Source organism: Manis pentadactyla, chromosome 10 (assembly GCF_030020395.1).
Source record: "Manis pentadactyla isolate mManPen7 chromosome 10, mManPen7.hap1, whole genome shotgun sequence".
Taxonomy (NCBI): Eukaryota; Metazoa; Chordata; class Mammalia; order Pholidota; family Manidae; genus Manis; species Manis pentadactyla.
The window spans coordinates 21,508,997-21,530,800 of record NC_080028.1 but is presented as its reverse complement, the minus strand read 5'-3'; the positions used below and the strand labels follow the sequence as shown (position 1 = coordinate 21,530,800).

At 36.5% G+C, this 21,804-nt stretch overlaps 1 protein-coding gene across 3 annotated transcripts in view; it reads left to right on the top strand.

The window, feature by feature from the left end:
* The window catches only part of APAF1 (apoptotic peptidase activating factor 1), a 78,002-nt gene extending 56,893 nt beyond the window's left edge, over window positions 1-21,109 (top strand). For all 3 annotated transcript variants that reach the window (XM_057486488.1, XM_057486487.1, XM_057486489.1), the window contains 7 exons: window positions 2,186-2,302; window positions 4,552-4,677; window positions 10,854-10,973; window positions 11,283-11,408; window positions 13,101-13,226; window positions 14,715-14,861; window positions 18,836-21,109. In XM_057486488.1, coding sequence (XP_057342471.1) covers window positions 2,186-2,302; window positions 4,552-4,677; window positions 10,854-10,973; window positions 11,283-11,408; window positions 13,101-13,226; window positions 14,715-14,861; window positions 18,836-18,982 — 909 coding nt within the window. In that variant the 3' untranslated portion in view covers window positions 18,983-21,109. The remainder of the gene's footprint in view (window positions 1-2,185; window positions 2,303-4,551; window positions 4,678-10,853; window positions 10,974-11,282; window positions 11,409-13,100; window positions 13,227-14,714; window positions 14,862-18,835) is intronic.
* The last annotated feature ends 695 nt before the right edge of the window (window positions 21,110-21,804 follow it).

Here is a 21,804-nt window from a genome sequence, read left to right as displayed (position 1 = left end):
TGTATGGAAGTCCAATGAGGTTGGTATTGAATTGGTAGAGGAATCCTGGGAGAGGAAGGGTAGCATTCTAGGTAGTGGCAGCTGGAGAAAATAGCCATCACATGGAAGGTCAAACCAAATCACTGCTCTCCTGTTGGCCAGCCTAAGCAGAACAGCTGAGTAAGGGACCATTGTAGGAGGTGTCAGCATGTGGAGCTGAGTGACAGTGACTTGCCTGAGGAGCAGCAGCCAGAGATGAAGGCAGGAGTCAGCATGACTTCTAGATAAGCTACTGAGATATTCCCCCTTGTCCTGAGGATTCCTTGAGAGACAGAGAATTGGAGTGGACAGAAACCCTGTGATAGGTGAGGGCTTAGAATCCTGTGAACTGTTTTCTCATAGTCCATGTGTTATTTTAAGACCTTCATTAGGTATTTAAGAGCATGAATGCAACTTGAGTTAACCTTTTTTTCCAGAATGGTTTATAGAAATGCCTTATTAACTTCTAGGGAGAGGTTTTAGCAGCAATAATGTGATCTTATGCCATCTTTGCATGTGATTTTTCTTGATTGGTTATTGAAAGATAGCATGAACATGTGAGAGAATGAAGTGAGCTAGTGAAGTAGAGCTGGAATGAAGAGAGAAACAGAATAGAGAATAGGAGACAGCAATAGAGGGAGCATGCACATGGGAGGTATGAGAGACAGCAGGAGCTTGAGACAGACGGACAGGATAGGACAGAGCTTAACAAGTTCTACAGCTGCAAAGTTGAGCTTGATGTAGTGGAGGGAGCAGGGACTCTTCACACGAAGACCCAGGTCTGAGTTCAGGCTTTATCGTCAGCTAGTTCTGTGATGTTGAGTAACACATGACATCTCTGAGCCTCACTTTCTTCACCTGTAAGGTCCTTTTCATCTTCAAAAGTGAGCTGGTTATAGGGTCAAAGTCGGATACAAATTCAGGAGACAGATATCTGGGAGTAACTTGTGTGTGGTATGTGGTAACTTCTGGTCTGCTCTGGGGGTCAGAGTCAAGCTGTATTGTGAATTTCTTGTTACTGATTTTTAGCAGACTGATTCTTCCACTTGGGGTATTTCCCAACTGCAGTTTTCTTGTTAAAGTCAGTGTTCTCATGCTTGTATTATTTCTGTTAAATTTGTGCAACCTTTCTTTAATAGTTGTCATAGCTGTAAAACTTAAAAGGGAGGTCATCTGACAGTAAAAGTATTGTTTTATTCTATGTCAGTGATTCTGGGAGAGTTTAGAGGTTAAACTGACCAATTTCACTTAAGTGAACAAAACATGTTTAGTCACTACTTAAAAAATATGGAAATTGAATTTTGAGAAAAACAAGATATTCAACTTTTATTAGTTCAGTCTTCATTTTGAATGTCTAATAGAACAGAACATGCCAGGTAAAATATTGTAAAGAAAAACTATCTTGGTTGATTGACTATAATCTTTGTATCTGAAACAAAGATGACTGCTTATTTCATGTTGAAAAATAATGCAAGACTTTTAAGTTGTAACACTTAGAGGCATCTGATCATTGATTTAAGCTTAAGAAATATTTCTCCAGGTCACATATTTTAGCTGAGTGGTACGTATTATCAAATCGGATAATACTACTTTAAACAGTACAAGTCCAGCCACCCAAATTATGCTTTTGAATTCTTCTCTAACGTTCCCTCTTCCCAAATGAAAAAGGGCATGCATTTTAATTTATTCTTTCTTGTGAGCAATTTGGAGGATATAAAGCCCATATTAATTTGAATTTGGCATTTTATGTAATGTCTGTCTCAGTCGTGTTTCACCAGTCCCTTTGAAAAGTTATCAGAGAAATGTATTTTAACAAACGATAGCCCCATTAAAATGGGCTTTGTGAAGAAATGGAAAACAGGGTGTGGAGCTAGCTGTGCGATTATAAATCAGACAGATGTGTCTCAGGTAGTGGGTATAGCAGCTGCTTTTTAAACTTTTTAAATCTCTTTTTATTTTATTAAAATTATTTGAACCACAAAAGTGAAATGAAATGAGTGTGAAATGCGAAGTGCAGCTGCTGAGAGTAGGATAGGGCTTTGCTGTTCCTCTGGGAGCTCTTGTTGGTTATTTGCTGTGTTTTATTTTATTTTTTCAATTGAAGTCTCTGTTCTAAAGAACAGAATCTGCTCTTACAGCCTAATAACGGATTGTGCTTTTTCATTAGCTCATCAGTGGGAAAACAGGTCAGATTGATTATCTGACTGAAGCTCAAGTTAGCTGCTGTTGCTTAAGTCCACATCTTCAGTACATTGCATTTGGAGGGGAAGATGGAGCCATTGAGGTATTCAGCTCTGGTCTTCAGTATAGTTGTTTATTTAAAATTAATTATATGTCTGCACTGTAGACTTATATACTAAATAAATCTTTCTTTGATATGTTAATCATTCTTCCATTAGACTAAAAGATCTTACAATCCAGTTATATATTTTTCCGATTGCCTTTACTACTATTTGTTATAATTTTTGTCTTTTTGAGTTCCTTATTCTTTACCTAGTTATTTTGCTGTTCTCTAAGCATATCAGACACTGTAAGAGATTTAGTTATGCAAAGAGCATTTTTTTCTCTTAGAAGCTCAGCTGTTGGTGTAAGTTGTTTCCAATTTGGTATGGATAGGATTCATTGGGAATATTAGGCAAGGTGGCCTTATGCTTACCTGTCTCTCCAACCCTTGCTGTTTCTAATTTTGCTATTAGAAATACACATATTCACCACCTGAAATCCTTAACTTACCAAACAAGACCAAACAAATAAAAAAATGCAAAAAAGTATAATAAAAATGATTTCATCACAAATGAAACTCATCACAAAAGCACATTTTCTTTAGCTGTATAAGTTTTTCCAGCAACACTGGCTTCTTCTGTCACTTTTTCTCACCCAAGCTTTTTGGAATTATTTCTTAATTTATTAATTGTGACACAAGCCACATTTATTTTGGATTAACTTTCACAAGGAATTACATAAATATTCTCCAGTCCATATTGCCCCACAAAGAGGAGACTGTGTTTATACACAACAGAAGAAGGAAACCTTTGGGAAGTGGTGTCATTGCTCCTGTGTATTTGTCATGGCCATTGTGGCATAGATTCAGAGTTAAGGCTTTCTGGGGTTTTTTCATTTTTGTGAAAATTTACTGATATATTGTGAAGATGAGTGCTGTTCTGAAAAAGTGTACTGTGGATTTTTGTTAGGCAAGGATGGCTGTACATTTTTATGGATGAACCTTAATCTTCCCTCTTAGTCTCATTTTTGAAAATGTTGTATATTATTCATTCTTAAAGGACCCTTGGTTCGCCTTTTCTTCTTACTTTATTGTCAAGCCAGCACCACATTTCTTTTGTTTTTACCATCATTTTATCCTGAAATAAACCTTACAGATAGTTTAGGAAGTAACTCACAAAATACATGTGCCTCATCCATATCCATATCCCCCTCCATGTCATCAGACAATATAAAGAATATATAAATAAATCATATGAAATTGCCAATATTTGAGTGTTTTTAACCTATAAAATGGCATTTTTGTGTGTTTGAGCCTAGTGTCAAATAATTATAACAATAGCAGCTACTATTTATTAGGTGTTACTGTGCCAGATGCTCTCACTGAATTTTTCTAACACCCTGGATGTGAGATACTACTATTCCTGTTCTATAGATGTCTAATCTCCATTCCATGATTTAGATAAAATCAGTAAGTAGCAGAGATAGGATTCAAATAGGGTCTCTGAGCCTCTGCTCAATGACTGTGCTGTCCTTCCCTCCCATAGGAATTGTGAGATTATCCATCCTACTCGTTCAGGAAGGCTCTCGTTCACACAGTTCCCCTCGCATTTTAAGGGGCTTTATTTCAGATGTGCACTTTAGGTTTGAATTTCTGCAGTCCCCTATTTTTGCATTACCTATATTGTCCTTAGGCTTGCTTGAGTACATTTTAATTTGAGCAAAGGAACCATTTTTACTTTTTTTTTTTGGTATGAGTTCCTTTGAAGCCTTTTTGACATAGTCATTTTTTAAGTTCTTTCACTACTTGCTTATCTGCATTTGGCATATTAGTCTTTAGCCCCTTTAAGACTTCTCAGTGCACTGCCCCAACCCTACTCATATCTTCCTTTATTTTACCTGTTTCTCTCATCCTGTATCTTTCCTTGTCCCTGTGTTTTACAAAGAACTTGCCTTGTTCTTAATCCAGGATTTTTTCCTTTCTACTCTTTCATCATCTTAAATGTCATTTTCTTTTTGGAGGCTGAACCCAAACTGCCATTTGTTTGGTGGATTGGGTACTTGAGTACTCAGGAGGACCACTGGTTCCTACTGCCACTGGTTGTTCCAGTGAGTGTCTTATTCTAGGGTGTGTGTGCACACACTTGCGTGTATGTATATACCATTCATTTGTGTGTCTTTATTTAAAATCAAAGCACCATGAGATGGAAATTCTATGCCTTTCTCTAGTCTAATTTTAGTATCTCTGAGGTATAATGCCTGGGTGTTGCTGAATTTCTTTGTATACATTTTCTGTGGTTTTTTATTTTGAAGATTTTAGAGCTCCTAAACAACAGAATCTTCCAATCCAGGAGTGGGCACAAGAAAACTGTACGACACATGCAGTTCACAGCCAATGGGAAGACTCTTATTTCAAGCTCTGATGATTCTTCAATTCAGGTGAAAGAGGATTAACTCTTAACATATGTAATGGTAACTCTAGCAAAGGAACACTTTGATTAAGGCCAAGGCTGGTGTGCAATTTTAACATTTCTTTAAGGTCATATTACTTTGGATGTACATTTAGATTTTGTGTATGGGTTTAGATGAAACCCATTCATGTTTCATATTTTTCTGTTGAGTGAGACTCTTTGACTTAGAGCCTCCTACTGGAAGGTTGTTTATTTTAAAAATCAAGGATTCACTTGAATTCTTCTGCCTACCTTGGTATTTGGCTTTGTATCAGTAAATACACTTTTTGCTACATTTATGTAGTTTGTCTTTTTCTTTACAGTAGTCATATCTAATTGAAATAACTTAATTCTTTTAAGAATAAGGTGTTTATTAGAGGGATACAATCCTGTGAAAAAAGAATACTGTAAATAATGTGGGATTGTAGATATAGAGGCTTTAAGCTTACTATATTTAATTTTTAAATTAATTTTTATCAAAGTTCCAATATAAACTCAACTACTAAAACTCAAATAGTATTACAAGGCTCATGAAAAATAGACTTCCCCATTTCTGTTCTCCAGGGATGCCGCTTTTAGCTTTTAGATGTTTCTTTTGATCTTTACCTTTATGCCCCCCCATATGGCATGCTAATAATCCTAATTCTTGATATTTATGTTTGAGGATCTATCTACTCAATCTCTATTTTATGATGAAAATTTACCTTTCTTTTCTTCTCTGCCTATGCTGCCTTTGACATAATGCACACACCCTTTTACTTCTATTGGTTGCCATCATTGCAGTACTGTTTCAGGCTCACCTTGTTTTTTGCGCTTTGCTTTACCATGCCTCACAGATTCTGTTTTTGACAAACTGAAGGTCATGGCACCTTGTGTTGAGCAAATCTATCTATTGGCACCATTTTCTCAACACATCTGCTCACTTTGTGTCTCTGTGTCCTATTTGGTAATTCCTAAAATATTTCAAACTTTTACACTGTATTTGTTATGGCGATCTGTGATCAATGATTGCAACTCAATGAAAGCTCAGATGGTGGTTAGCATTTTTTAACAATAAAGTATTTTTTAAATTAAGGTATATGTAGATTGGTTTTTTAGACATGATGCAATTACACACTTACTAGACTACAGTATAGTGTAAACATAACTTTTATAAATACTGAGAAACTAAAAAAAATATTTCACTTGCTTTATTGGGATATCCATTTTATTGCAGTGGTCTGGAACTGAGCCTGCAGTATCTCTGAGGTCTGCCCATGTGACAAAATTTTGTTTAGGTCATCAGTGTCATTATGACTGAGTAGTCTAAGTGTACTATGAATGTGTTTTTTGCTTTAATGCAATTTAGGAAATCTACCTTTGGATGTAGTTGAAAATTATTTTATCCTATAATTTTGAACATTGTTCCATTTTCTTCCAAGTTCCAAAGTTCACATTGAAAGTCTGAAGCCATTCTGATTCCTAATCTTTCTTCCTGGAAAGTTTTAGGATCTTCTCTTTGTCCCTAAGAATTTTTAAATGTCATGGTTATGAAGTTCCTTCGAGTGTGTTTGTTTCATTCATTGTTTTGGAAATTTATGATCCTTTCTCACTTTGGGAACTTAGTTTTTCAATTCAGGGAAGTTTACTTGAATTAGTTCTTTGTTTTTTTTTTTTTCTTCTCCCAGTATGCTTTCTTTTTCTGTAACATCCACTATTCAGATATTGGATCTCCTGGACCGATCATCTAGTTTACTTTTTCTACATTTTATCATTTTATACCATGCTCTATTTTCTGGGAGTATTCCTCATCATATTTTATAATCACTTCATTGTTTCTTTCATTTCCGCTGTTATATTTTTAATGCCAGAGAATCCAATCCTATTGTTTATTCCTTTTGAAGAGCATTGTGTTCTTGTTTCATAGATGTAATATATTCTCTGAGGATGAATGAATATATAAATTATACATAAATTATAATATATGTTTTATATGTACATATTTATAATTTTTCCCTCAAAATTTAATTTTCCTGCACAGTTGCTCTTCCTTCTGAAATGATTTTTTGTGTTTGGTTGTTTTGGCCTTTTATTTTAAAGACCTTCCTCAGCTGTGTGCTGATCGTTAGCTACCAGAGATGGACACTAAAAGGCTGGTTGATAGCTCTGTGTGTTGACAGAGATGTTCAGTGAAAGGTGATCTGGTTGGGGAACCTGTGCTGTTAGTTTTTTTAGGTCTTTTGTCTTGGTCTTGTCAGATTCCTAGTGAAGAATCTGCCTGGAGGTCTGGCTGATGGATTCTTAGAACTAAGTGGGTAAGAGAACTGGAAGTAGGTGAAGGGTCTCAATGATTAGTATGTAAACCTTCACCTGACCCCCATTCTCAATACTGTAATCTACCTTCAGTTGTGCTGGTGCCCTTTAAACCAGAGATTTTTCTTTCTGGTTTGCTTTGTAGGAACAGAATGCTGTGCTTTATTCTTTTTTTCTCATAGTAACTTTGGGATTCAGTGATGATCATTTCTTTTTTATGTGAAATTAGTTTTCCTGGACTCTTTGAAGGAGTGGGAAAGGCCAACATTTCTAGCTTCACAGCTGCACAGCCCCTTCTGTTTTTCTAATGAAGCTCTGAAAATATGACCGTGCTCTTATGCAATCTCTTTGCTCTATCCCTTGTTTTTATTTAGAACATCTCTTTGCTTTGCTGCCATCACCCTTGTTCCACTCAGTTTGGATTCTGTTCCCAGCAATTAGTTTGTAGGGCCCAGACTACCCTAGCCCTTCCAGACCATACCACAGTTGCCTTGCACTGCATTTTTGCTGCTCTTCTGCCATTGGTTCACTACACTTTCCAGTGAATGTCACTTGGCTCTTTAGGGATTCTCCTGTTTTTAGGTTTGTCAGGCTCCCCGTGCTCCCCTCTGCTGCTTCCCATCCGTACAGATGCTGTCACCATACAAGTCCTGTAGCTCTCAGTTTGTTCTCACTTACTTGTATCTTGGAGTTTGTGGGGATACTTTGTCACTTAACATTGTCTTATTGTCAGTGCTTTCTGTGCATTTCTAATACTTTGTTCTTAGCTCCATCCTCCTTCCCATCTCCGTATGGATTTAATGACTTCAATTTTTGAGCAAAATATTTTGGCATTCTCTAGTCTCAGTATTGTTGCTTGACTTTCCCTAATAATACTTTAAGGATTCTGTTCTCTTGCTTCTGCTAAGTTGGTTACCATTCTGTTTTACAGACTCCAGCATTTTCTTGTTACCTTCTTTTCCATTCTCTTGACCATGTCATTTTAGTAGGATTTTAGAAGCAAAGGAGTTAAATGTTTATGTTCAGTGGAAGTTACTATGTGTTCCTGTATTTATATTTATATATATTTGTATATCTATTAGAGTTGCAATATTTAACTATACTAATAAAAACTATTTTGGAAAAAAGTGTTTATATATTATGTCTTTGTGAGTTCTGTGTGATCGGAATGAAATTTGGCTTTAGTATAGAAATTTACTTATACAGGCTCCCATGATAACTGGTTTTTTAGCTATGAAACTCAGTATAATATTCACCTTTCTTCCTCTCCAAATGACTTTGAAGTGGGTAAAACTAAACTACGTCTGATAAAATTCTGCTGAGACATTGTATACTGTATAGCTTTTCTGACAGAAGCTAAGTTGATAAGTTTTATGACCTGCTTGAACATCAGATATTCTTAGCCAGTGGGAGAAATAATTTCTAGGAATATTTTTAGGATCAGAACTAGATTATTTTTAGAAATATGAGTTCTACTGTGTTTTATTCTCTTTTTTTGCTCTACTCAGAATACTTTTTACATTTAAAATGTTTTTTGAGTATACATACATCTAACAAAGCTCTTGGAAGGCATTTTTGAGAAATGGCTGGCTGGATTTTTGTTTTATATTTTAAATGTTTTAGTAAATAATTACCTGGAGGTTTTGTTTTTTTCCCCCCAGCTTTACTGAGGTATAATTGGCAAAATTGTATATGTTTAAGACATGCAATGTTATGATTTGATACATGCACACATTGTGAAGTAATTACCACAATCAAGTTAATTAACAATTCTGCATACATTGCACAAGTTACCATTTTAGAGGTTTATTTATTCATCTTTGTATCCCCACGTCCTGGAGTGTAATAAGAATTCAGTAAATCTTTGTTGAGCTGAGCTGAAGTTATTGCCAAATCAGCTTGCCTGATTATAGCACCTAGAGTTGTAAAAATTGTGTACCTTGGTAGATTGGTCCTTTGAGGTATATAATGCCCAAGTTGTAGCCATGTTAATCTAAGCCAGTGTATGAGAATATTCTGATTCTTGCAGGTGTAATAAGATTCTTTGGAACTCTTAAATTTAAATTTTATTATTTATATAACTGAAAAAATTCTACAGTGTATATATATATATACATTGCGAAAATTATAGCTAATGGTAGAGACATTCCCATACTCAACCTTAATACATTTAACGAATTAATGCTGGTCTAAGTTTGGCTATTAAGTGTGATTTAATTAGCACATATGTTTGAGTTCAACAAAGAATATCCCTGTCATCATTGCCTTATCAGGAAGCTTCTGCAACAAAAACTGCTAAGACCGTTGTTACTTCCCCCCTAGTGATTGTCAAATTCTTTATGACCATTGAATCAGGCACAGCTGGGAATAGCAATGCTGGTCAGTCAGGGGAGCTGTTATCAGTAGCCACTGATCCTCAAGTTCAGTAAAGCCCAGAAAGTAGGAGAAGGAAGCCAGAAATACCTAGTGGAAGTAATCTAGGGTATTTTTTGTTTAGTTGTACAAGGAGCCATTCCTTTCTGATATGATTTGGGGAGCCAGAAAAGCCTCTTTTTCTTCCCATTTCCCCAACATACCTCATTGGGTTCTTAAAATACTAAAATTCTTAATTCATTCTCTTTAAAATTACTCTCACTTCCAGCTCCTCTTTGAAGGTCCCCCTGCCCTCATACAAGATACCCTGCTCATTCTGTGAATGAGCACTTAGAGACAGAAGAAATAGAGAGATCTGAGAGCCAGCTTTTGGTGGAGAGGGTGGCTGCTAAATGTAGAGCATAAAGGAGTAAAGAAGGGATAAGAAAGGTGTTATGTCTTTTACAATTTTGCCTGACCCCATAGGGAAGGCCTTAAAGACACCTCTGCTGTTTAATCTTAACCAGTCAAAAACTAGACCCAGAATATTATTGATGTGCATACCTGTGGTGGTGGCTGCTATTTATCTTTTTTTCTTGATGTTAAAAAATAGAAGAAAATTCTGTTGGAGCCTGCCTGATTGCCCACAGCTCAGAAGTCCAGCTTCATGGGGCCCCCTGGGCTGTTTCTTTGAATATCTTCCCAACCTTTTTTCCCTACTGTTCCTTCTGTGTATTGTGTACTCCAGCCAGACTGAACTATGAGAAGGTCCCTGCAATCTTCCTGTTTTCTTGCTCCTGTGCTTTAACTCAAGTGCTCATTCCCTTTGTTTGAAATGCTCTTCTTTTGTGAATCATTGTTCCAGCCCATTCCTCAAGCGTCCTTTGAATGCTCTGTCTCCATCATTTCAGTTTCTTTTCCTCCCCTGCCTGAGCAGTTCTTCTTGGAACTCCAGGTGAAAAATAATGTCCTATATCACTCCTTTTGCCACTTTGAGTATTACGTTAGGGGATAGATAAGATCTCTGAAGCTCAGGAATTCCATAACTTGGTTTGAAGCAGCTCTGGTCAGGTGACCTTCCTAGGCATTATGACTGGTAGGATTCAGTAGCTCCAGTGGAGCTAGAATCTGTAGATTTGGCCTAGCTTGTGAAGTTTAGAAATCTGTGAATGTGTAACTGGGATAATTTTCCCTGGAAAATTTAATCAGATGGTGAGCTCACTAGCATATTATGGCTTTTCTCTATCTTTTGGTATAATTAACTGATCTCCAACTGAAGAAGAGAAATTTTATTAAGAAGGAAAAGTATTTTATTTTGCCTCTAGTCAAGTTATTAAACTCAACTTTTCTCTACTCTGTCTGTAAAATGGGGATACCGTATCTTTCTTGGTACTCTTTTTTGTTTTACTTGAAATGCTTTGAGGATAAAAGACTTTAGACAATTGAGCACATATTCTCTCACCCTTCCAGTGGGGTACTATGGGGAGAGGGTTATAACATATTTATTTCTTTGATATTCAGGTATGGAATTGGCAGTCAGGGGAATATGTTTTCCTGCAAGCCCATCAGGAAGCAGTGAAAGATTTCAGGCTCTTGAAAAATTCAAGACTGCTTTCCTGGTCATTTGATGGAACAGTGAAGGTAATCTGAGCACAGGTTTCTTTTTAAAAAAGTATTTATTTACTACAATGATTATACTCTGATAGCTAAAAGCAGATGGATAAGTAACTAATTAAATTTTTGAATTTCTCTTTTCTCCTGGTCATTTTCTGTTTACTGCAGTCACCTACATCTGCTGTGTGTTTTTGAGCATTTGTACTAAGAGGCACTTAAAGAGATCAGAACAACCTATGTGCTTAAGTTCTTATTTTAAACATTTGTCTTTTAGCTGATGCTGCTCAGTAATACAAAATGTTCTTAAAAGTGTCAACTTCTGACTTTTTTTTGAAGGTTTGGAATATTATTACTGGAAGAATAGAAAAAGACTTTGTCTGTCACCAGGATACGGTACTCTCTTGTGCTGTTTCTTCTGATGCTACCAAGTTTTCGTCTACCTCTACTGACAAGACTGCAAAGGTAGGTTAGTCATTTGAAAACGTGCATGCATAAAACTTCGGTATTGGTTATGTATTTTAAATCCAAGTGCACAAAACAATTAATTTTCTGTCTACATGTCTGTCTCATATTTTGTGAGTTTTCGGAGGATGCCTGTTGGCATTTGGTTGGTGTCACCTAGATTAAATTAATGATATTTAGGACTTTTGATTTCTCCTTTAGTGATTATTTTTTGTCTATTACTAAGCAAATGTAATTTTTACAACATATTATAGGCAATAAAAAGCACTGAAAGGATTTACATTTGATTGTACACTTATAGTAAATTTTTATATGATGTAAGCTGATACTTCTGAAAATCACATTGCAGTGAAATGATGCTGTGTGGTTGGAGACATTGAATACTCCATCTTCTTTGTTTTCCTCCATGTTTGTTAATGGTCTCATTATCTACCATCTCTCCAAACCACAGAATTGGAAATTGCCTGGAACTGTACCCTGTTTGTCACGCTCTGTTGATCACTCCTCAGTGTCTCTTGGCTCCTGTTCTCCTTCTTGTCCTCCCCCTTAAGAACAGGGTCTCCTTCTTCATTGGTGGACCTGCCTCTGGTCTGTGCCTCCTCCAGTTTATCTTCCCTACTGGTGCCTGAGTCTTGTTGAAACACCTCTGTGACCTGACAGTGTATAAGTTAAACTCTTTGCCATCACCTTCTCTTCCTGCTATGTCGTTCCCTCTCTGCCAAGCTACTTCTGCCTCCATCTTTCTGTGATGCTGCTAACTTTGGTTTGACACAGCCTTTTCCTTTTTTTTTCTTTAATTCATTTTATTATCATTAATCTACAGTTACATGAAGAACATTATGGTTACTTCTTTTTTTTACCTCAAAGCATTTTGACTCATTCTTTCATACCTATATTTGATGTCAGCTCTTCAGTGAACCTTTTCCTGACTCTCAGGCAGAACTATCTGCTTTACCTTCAATGTTCCTGTTACATACTACTAGCATTTACTTATATAGCTATTCACTTAAGCATTCCTAAGCCTGTATTCCTGATTAAACTATAAACTTTTTAAGGACAGGGACTGTATCCAGTTCATCTTTCTGCCACCACTTAGCTAACAGTGCCTGGAACATGGCATTTTTCAGTATATGCTTGCGAAATGTGGTAACAGAACCGTCAGGGAGAATATGGAAAGAAAAGAACAGCATTTGGTTGCCAAAGTAGAGGCTATATAGAGACTAACCTTTGGAGAACACTTCCTTCTGATAGGAATTTCACTCTCTGTTATCTCATTTAATCTTTGTAGTGTAGGTACTCTTGTCCTCATTTTACAGATGCAGAAACTAAAGCTAGAGAAGCTTATGGGTGTTGTTCTTAGCCACAAGAAATTAGTAAATAATGGAGCCAGGACTCACACTCAAGTCTGTTTCACTCAGAGATGGCTCTTAACTGATTTGCTCTTCTTCCTTCTAAGTCTGAAGTTACGGAAGCTGTGACTTTGATCCTTGAACTGCAGTTAACCTGAATAATTAAAGGGAAACTCAGAAGAATGAACAACGTTGCAAGTTAGGACTCAGGAAAGCTTATGAAATATGAATGTTAAAACTTCCATGTGATTGAGTACATGGCTAGCCAGCACTCAAGGCAGAGTTTGTAGCTGCTCGTTTTCAGTGTATTTACTATGCCTAAACAATCCTAATTGTCTTCCAGGTTTGGAGTTTTGAACTCCCTTCCCCTCTTCACGAATTGAAGGGCCACAAAGGCTGTGTGCGCTGCTCTGTCTTCTCTGTGGACAGCACCCTGTTGGCAACTGGAGATGACAATGGAGAAATCAGGGTAGGGCATCTGCTGACGTGAAGCACTGCTCTTGTAGCTTTGGCCAAACCTCTGCACCACACTGGGGCTTCTGTTAATGTCACAGGGAAGCACAGCCCTGCCGTTTTGGTTGGGTGAGGTGTTCTTGTTTCTTGTGCACTTTGTGTTCATAGGTGAACTCAGCTGCAGAAAAGAATTCATTTTAGAGTTAGAGTGAAGTATTTCCTATGTATGTGAGGAGGCAGATGCCCCAGTTATGTGCATTTGGTTCTCTGCCACTAGCTTGAAAATGATTCATCTTAGTTCTTGGAACTGAACCAAAGGTGGTTTAGTGGTGGTTTTTTACAAAGGAGGGTTTAACATTCAAGGAGTAGGTATATAATGCAGAAAAATGAGAGACAGTGCAGTTTGCAGGAACGGAGGTATTATCAGTTAGTCTTCTCAGGAGAGTTAAGATTCTGCTGCTTGAGGACTAAGTAACCAACCTCCTCTGTACTGTTCTTGTAAGTGCCCCATCAGCTGAGGGGCAGGGCTGCTTTGGGACATTCATTTTGCTCTGAGCTCTCATCTTTGGATGAAAGGGTTCTTACTGGTTATGGCAGCGTTTCATTTTTCAGAAACCCCTGAAGGAAGAAATGGTCTCTTTTTAAATAAGCGTTAACTTAAAAAAAATTTTTTAGTGCATTAATAAAAAATTTGTTTTTCTACCTGATTATTAAATTATTCAAAATGTAGGAAAGCTGTTAATTTACATATGTGTGTGTGTGTGTGTGTGTGTGTGTGTGTGTATCACTGAATTCTTTCTAATTTGATTGTCTTGGATTTTCTAGGAAGACCTTTACAAATGATGATTTTGATTATTTTCTTTTGCTATTTATGCCTCTATTTCTTTTTCTTATTCTGATGTGTATTTCTTTGTAAAAATTAGAATACTGCTCATATATTAAATGTCACTGGAAATAAATGGAAAGATATTAGCATCTGTGTAATTATGTTGGTTATGAGAGTCTAGTAAAATAATCTTGGTTTATATATGTGTGTACTCATATTTAGAACTTTACAGGGACTTATTGTTTAAGATATGTATACTTCAGGTATTTGAATGACATCTGTCAACAATTCTTAGGGGTAGATCCTGAACTAAAATTCTTTTTTTTATTTGAGGTAGTTTATTTGTTAGGGCTTTTTGTTTATTCTTTGCTTCTTCCATCATTCTCTTTTTATCAAATGAAAAGAGTGATAGTATTCTAGTCAATCACTCTATGTCCTTTTATTCTTTGGAGTATGGTTAAATGATAAAACTGTAAGTAATATATTTTTATTATAACTAGTGTTTTAAAAAATATTTGGAAAGGAGAGAATACAACCTTAAAAAATTCCTAAGGTATCACTGAATTGTAATTATATTTTTAAGAAAGATTTCCAGATGTGTTCTAGATGAAACATCTGTATTTATATGTAAAACTTCTAGGTAACTCTGTTAATGAATTGTGTATCGTGTTTCTGTAGATATGGAGAGTCTCAGACGGTGAGCTGCTTCATTTGTGTGCTCCGGTCTCAGTAGAAGGAGGAGCTGCTACCCATGGAGGCTGGGTGACAGACCTTTGTTTTTCTCCAGATAGCAAAATGCTTGTCTCTGCTGGAGGCTATCTTAAGGTAAGAGTTCATCAAAGACTGTGAAAGGAAAGAACAGCTTATATCCTGCTTTCCAAGCTACATTCACTTCCTTGTTCTCACTTGGGCCTCATACAACCCAGCAGAGTGGAAGGGTGGTCACTGTCATCCCCATCTTGAGGTATTGAGACCACGATCTGCAAGGCTGCCCTCCTCAGATCTCTTGCAGGTTGTGGTGACCGTGTTAGGGATGTGCTTGGTCCAGAGCGCCCATATTGCCCCATACGAAGTCTTAGATGATCAGAATGACTGGAAAGTGGGGTGTTTAACTTAATTTTCCACATACTAATTGTTAATTATTTTGGGTGAAAATCTTTAAAAAATTTGTGAAATTTCCTTTCTGTAGTATTAGAAGCTATAGTAACAGTAGTAATAATAATAATAGCAGCAACAGTGTATTGGTTTATAGTTAACAAAATGATTTATTTACATCATCTTATTGGTCAGCTTTGTAAGGCTTAAATTCCATTATCCTTGGTTTATAGATGATGAAGCCAATGTTCAAGAAGGTTGTGACTTTCCTAAAATTACATAGCTAATAAGCTGGCTTATTCAGATTTACTACTAGCAAATAATGAGACCAAGGCTTGAGGGTGTTTTGGTGCCTCAGGGTAATTTTTTGGTGCTTGCATCTATTTATCCATCCATGCAATAAAAATGCATGAGGTTTCCTCTGTGTGCTAAGACACTGCCATATGGCACAACATTTAGGACTTGGTTCTTGCCTTCAGGTGGCTTATAATCTGTGGGGAAAGCAGGCAGTAAACAAATACAGTCTCTAAAGGGTAGGAGGGTTTCTGGGGCACATTTGCATAAAGATATTGGAGGCACAAAGGAGTGAATAGTTCTACTTTTTGGAGTTAGCAGAGGCTTCCAGTGGAGGGTGATGTTTAAGGTGAGTCTTGAATAGTGGTTTACTTGGAAAGGGGGTTGAAGATGATACTATGTATCATACTGACCACTTAAAAAATAAATTAGATCTGATGATACTGTTATTTCTTACTGAAGACATTCAAATGTAGGAGGTAATTCTGATTGTGTAACACTAATAGATGTTCAGAAATATTTGAATGAATTGAAGTTTTTGGTTATATATAACCCACATAACTGCAATTTTACTAAACATAAAATTTAGCTTTTAAAAAGATAAATTAGAGGGCAGTTTTTAGCTCTATGAGAGAATATAGGTTGTGATCCCTTTAAAAGTTTGCACTAAAAATAACAATGCTGGTTACAAAATGTTTCATTAATCATGCGTTTTGGGGCACACCTTTATTTAGTTATTCAGGAATTGTGAGACTGTCATCACTTGTCTTTTCATATATAGAGAAGCTGTAACTCTTGGTCAGTTGTGAGGATGACACTTAGGAGGAGCAAGGCTGTCTCTGTTGGAAGTTGGGAGTCTTGATCTTTATTAAATGAAAAACTTAACTGCTCAGTTTTCTCACTGAGCTTTCAGAGACCATGTCATCTGATGCTCTGGGTCACCTAAAAACCTGTCACATAATCATGAGCCTGGCTTACAAGATGTGAAAGAGATGAATGACCAATTTTCCAGAGTTCTTGGAGAACTTTGAAATAAAGCAGCGATGTCTGCACAGTAGAGGTTCTATCTTAAGGGAGAAAGAACTTATAGCCCATATATTCTGTCTGTATATTTAAGTGGCAGTCAGGCTGCTCTTTCCTCTGGTTTGATTACTAGCTTGGGTAAACTGATTATGATATAGCCCAGCCTGTATCTGCTCATGTTAATGAGACCATCCAATCCAAAAGCACAGAGCAAAATAAAAGTCAAAAGAAACAGCTGCTGTAGTGTACAAGAAAATAAGCCTTTTGAGTCTGTTAACTTTAGAATCCAAGCTGTGTAAATTGAATATCAGTAAGATAATGTAGGTATCTAGTAGCTAAAAAGCTCTTAACTTTCAAAATTATTCCTATTTATAAGTTAAAAGTAAGTATAATTTAGCTCTTTACTTGTGTAATGCCAGAGTACAGACTGTTAGAATGACAAGAAATCCATATTCATTCATACTCACGAGGAGAAAGGCTGACTTGCCATATGGAATGCATGGTGGTCAGTGCAGTTTTGCCATTACTTAGAGGCAGTGGAGTGTAATAGTCAGGAGAGTGAGCCTCAGGCAAACTTCCTGAGTTCAAAGCCTGGTTCTGCCACTCATTAGCTTTTTAATCTTGCATGAGATTATTTAGCATCCCTGTGTCTTGAATTTATTACCTGTAAAATGGGTATAATATCTACCTCATAGGGTAGCACTTATACATAGTGGCACAGAGTGTACCCTGAGTAAATGCCAGCTGCTATTTAACAAAAAAATTTACTTTATTTCTTAGAGCAGTTTGAGGTTCATAGCAAAATTGAGCAGAAAGGGTTCTCATATGCCTCCTGCCCCCAACACATGCACAGCCTCTCCCACTATCAGCATTCTCCACCAGAGTGGTACCTTTGGCACAGTTGGTGAGCCTGCACTGACACATCATCATCATCCAGAGTCTGTAGTTTACATTAGGGTTCCCTCTTGGTGTTGTTCCTTCTATGAATTTTGGTAAGTGTGTAATGACATGTGTCCACCATTGTAGTATCATCAAGAATAGTTTTACTACCCTAAAAATCTCCTGTATTAGCTGCTATTTAAATTTTTTAACATCTGTATTCAAATTAGTGGCTGATACAGTGTTTCTTAATAGAGCGGTCTGTTTTAGTAAAGGTAAAGGTATTGAAACACTACATTAGGAGCCAGAAACTTCCACCTTTGCCACCTGCTGGCAGTGTCATCTTTGGGTCATGAGGCCTTCTCTCAGAACCCTGATTTGTAAACCAGGTTTACAAACCTTATCTGTAAACTGAGGCTGTTGGACTAGGTGATCTTTAAGAGCCTTATTAACTCTGATTTGCCCCAAAAACTAAAACTTAATGTCTTCTCTCAAGTAGGTGGAACATGTCCTCTGCAGTTTTAATTGTATTGCTATTTTATAAAGCAAGATTGTCAGTTTTGGAAAATTTCAAGTTAGTACAGGTTGTTTCAGTGAGGTTCACTCACATCTCTGGGGTGTACTTTTACCAGTTACTATTACTGATGGTGAGCATGAATAGTTGACCCCGTCACACGTGCAAGGCAGAATGCTAGGCACAACCAAGGATAGAAAAACGAGTGATCATCACTGCATTCATAATGCTCAGAATCTTGAGGTACTTGAGACCTGTTCAAAAGGTGTTTGTGTACTTTGTTTCTTTTGCCTTCATTTTGGCATAAGATACATGGGGTAATACAGTCCCCAATTGGTAAAAGAGTATGAACACTCATAATCTTAACTATTTCAGTGATTGGGAGGAGAAAGGAAGGATTGGCCAGAGCACCTGATGCATTTGATATGTGTTCAGTATTTATTTAGCAAATAAATGTATAGACCATTTTGTAAAGAAACTTGGTCATAGGCTCTTGAGTCAGTGCCGGCGAAAGGGAAGACTCATTAGAGAGAACATTCTACCCTGTAGCCCATATTATGAACAGTCTTGATGTCTGTCAGAAGACCAGTCTGTGTCTGCAGAGGACACAAAATTTTGGTTCAATATTTTATAAAGCTGTGAATTGTCTCCCTTTAGAGAAGGGAGGGGCATTCTTTTGTCCATTCCACTGAGAAGGACATGTAGACAGGAGAGTGCGGTCCAGCCATGCCATAATGGACATGTGTAGCCTTGTGTCTGCAGCTGTCAGTAGCATTTTTCCTGCATGCCTGGCAGTGGAGTTACGTGAGGCAGTCACCAGGGTTTAATCAGGAAAGGCTGACCAGGTTGTAAATACCATATTCATCATTAAACCTTGGCCGTCTTCCCTGCTGTTTGCTTCAGTTCAGGAGTGGGAAGGAGATAGGGTGAAGGATCTGGCTGGAACTACAGGTTGTCACATAATTTAATGAGAATTTTATTTTTTTCTGAACAGTGGTGGAATGTTGTCACTGGGGAATCCTCACAGACCTTCTACACAAATGGAACCAATCTTAAGAAAATACATGTGTCCTCTGACTTCAAAACATATGTGACTGTTGATAATCTTGGTATTTTATATATTTTACAGATTTTAGAGTAAAATTGCTAAGCATTATTTTAGGTTGAACTCTTTAATTTTGAATTGAAAAAAAATCTAGTGAAACTCTGTATTTCAACTTTCTATAAAGCTGTGAATTGTTTTGGAGTATTGCATTCATTACAAAAGTGTTTGTGGTTGGATGGATAATATTAATGTAGCTTTTTCCCAAATGAACACACTTTTAATCTTGTTTTTCATAATCATCATCATTATTATTAACAGTTTGTCCTTAAGATGCAAATGAAATGTAAATATGTACCCTGTTATACTGTTGGTATAATTCTCTCATGATACATTCAAATTGTTTGACATAATTAATGAGAATAATTCAAAGGAAATATGTATTTTAATACTGTCATTTTGCAGGCTGTGCCTCAGGGTAGCAATGGTCTGCTTTCTGAACCATACTTACCCCAGGTGGGGGGGTATAGTCCTCCTAAAATGTGGTCTTGGAGCTTATTTGCACCCCTTAAATTTGCTTTAAAAATATTGTGCCTCTCTGTGCAGAGTTTGCAGTGTTCAATTCATTTGTTAAGTGAGTCTTGAATTCCAGTAGTTCTTTCTGTGAAGCAAAAAGTATGTTGTGTTGGGGGGAGTTGCTGTATTGGTCTAGCTTTTTCTTACTAGCTAATGGTTTGCCAGCCTCTGAGTTGAGCACTATCCTGCTTTGTCTTGATTTTTTTTACATACCAGACCTTTTACTTGACTGGGCTTGACCTTTCTTAATTCTCACACTCTTCTTTTTTTATAAACAATCACTCCACACTTAAATGTTTGTAAATCAGAATAATTGGGGAGGAGCCAATTGTCTTCATAACTTTTAACAACAGAATCTAAGATATATAAAGTAGAAAAAAAAATTCTCTTCTAATTCCATTTACTTTTAGATGAATGGCATCATCAGTGCTATTCTCTTAGTGAATTTCAAGATAATTCTCTGTGTTTTCAGTGCAGCACCAGATGAGTCCTCATGACTCTGGAGGGTATCCTTTAACCTTCCGCCAGCCTTTCTTCCTTTCTTCTTTCCCTTTCTGTCCCTTCTCTCCTTTTCCCTCCCTCCAAGATTAATCAGGAAAGATAGCTTTTGACAGGGGCAAAAGCACATCAGCATCAATAACTAGCTTTTTTGACCTCTTGATTAAGGACTTCAATTGAAACTTAAACCTTAACATTTACCCGAAATATATTGTTAAGGGACATGGCAATAAATTAATATAGATGTGGTTGTTATGTTTAAAAAAACCCAAGTTCAAAAATTTTTGCTGCTGCAGTAGGTACTAAATCAAATGAGTATTGGTGCTAACAGTAGGCAAGCAATGAGCCAGTTTCTATTGTTGGTGCCTACTAGTAGATGTGGGGTGATGGTGGGGAATAGACCACTCCATGTGGATTTTAGATTTGATGTTCCTATTTAGCATTTGAGGGAACCATAAATAGAATGAATAAAATATTTTATGTTGTTAAGGAGGGTTTTTTGTTTTTTATGTTCAGTTGAGAAATGGTTTACAAGCTTACTGTGATTTAAGCAAATGTGATATGAAAATCTTAATTTTATAAAAAGAAACTTCTGTGAGTGGTATGTTCTGCTTAGAATATCCAAGTTGTGAGTTGATTTTGCTTACAATGTTTAGGAGCTTATAGCTTGGAGTATAAAGTATTAACTTTTGCAATTAAAAGCCACTTGTATAACAAAATTGGCTTTGAAAAAGCCTTGAGAGGCCCTTGTCTTAAAAATAAATTAAAAAGGAAAATGGGAAGAAAGACAAGGTAACATGAGGAAAGAGGAGAAGCCTAGTATGACAAATATGCGGATTTCTTAGCAGCTCAGGGGGGCAGTCAGGGGGAGGGTTTGGATTTGTACTTGTAGATGAGCATTTTTTGAGCATTTCCCCGTGCTGTATTTTTTTGGATTGGAAATTACATTGTATTTTGTATATCTAAAGATTTTTTTTTACATTGTATGTGTCTTGCATGTTTTGAAAACTGGTAGTTTTGTATTTGTGATACAGCATAAACAGTTTTTTTTTGCCTTGGTATACGTTTGAATACAGGAATTTAAAACTTTTATAAAAATAAAATTCCTAAAATATTTTTGAAAGACATTTTCAAATTGTTTCAGACTCCTTGCTTGTCCTTTGTTGATTAGAAAACAAATGTGAAAGATTCTCCAAACTAAAGCTATCAACCTTTCTATTGATGTTTTTAATAATTATTTTTTTTTTTATTGAAGGGTAGTTGACACACAGTATTACATTACATGAGTTTCAAGTGTACAACACAGTGGTAGAACATTTATATACATAATTCTAGGTTCCAGCTATCACCCTACCAGGCTGTTACAATATCTTGACTATATTCCTTATGCTATACATTACATCCCGGTTACTAATTTATTTTACCATTGGAAGTCTGTCCTTTTTTTTTTTTTTTTTTTTTTTGTGAGGGCATCTCTCATATTTATTGATCAAATGGTTGTTAACGACAATAAAATTCTGTATAGGGGAGTCAATGCTCAATGCACAATCATTATTCCACCCCAAGCCTAATTTTTGTCAGTCTCCAATCTTCTGAGGCATAACAAACAAGTTTTTACATGTAGAACAAATTCTTACATAATGAATAAGTTACATAGTGAACAGTACAAGGGCAGTCATCACAGAAACTTTCGGTTTTGCTCATGCATTATGAGCTATAAACAGTCAGTTCAAATATGAATACTCATTTGGTTTTTATACTTGATTTATATGTGGATACCACATTTCTCTCTTTATTATTATTATTTTTAATAAAATGCTGAAGTGGTAGGTAGATACAAGATAAAG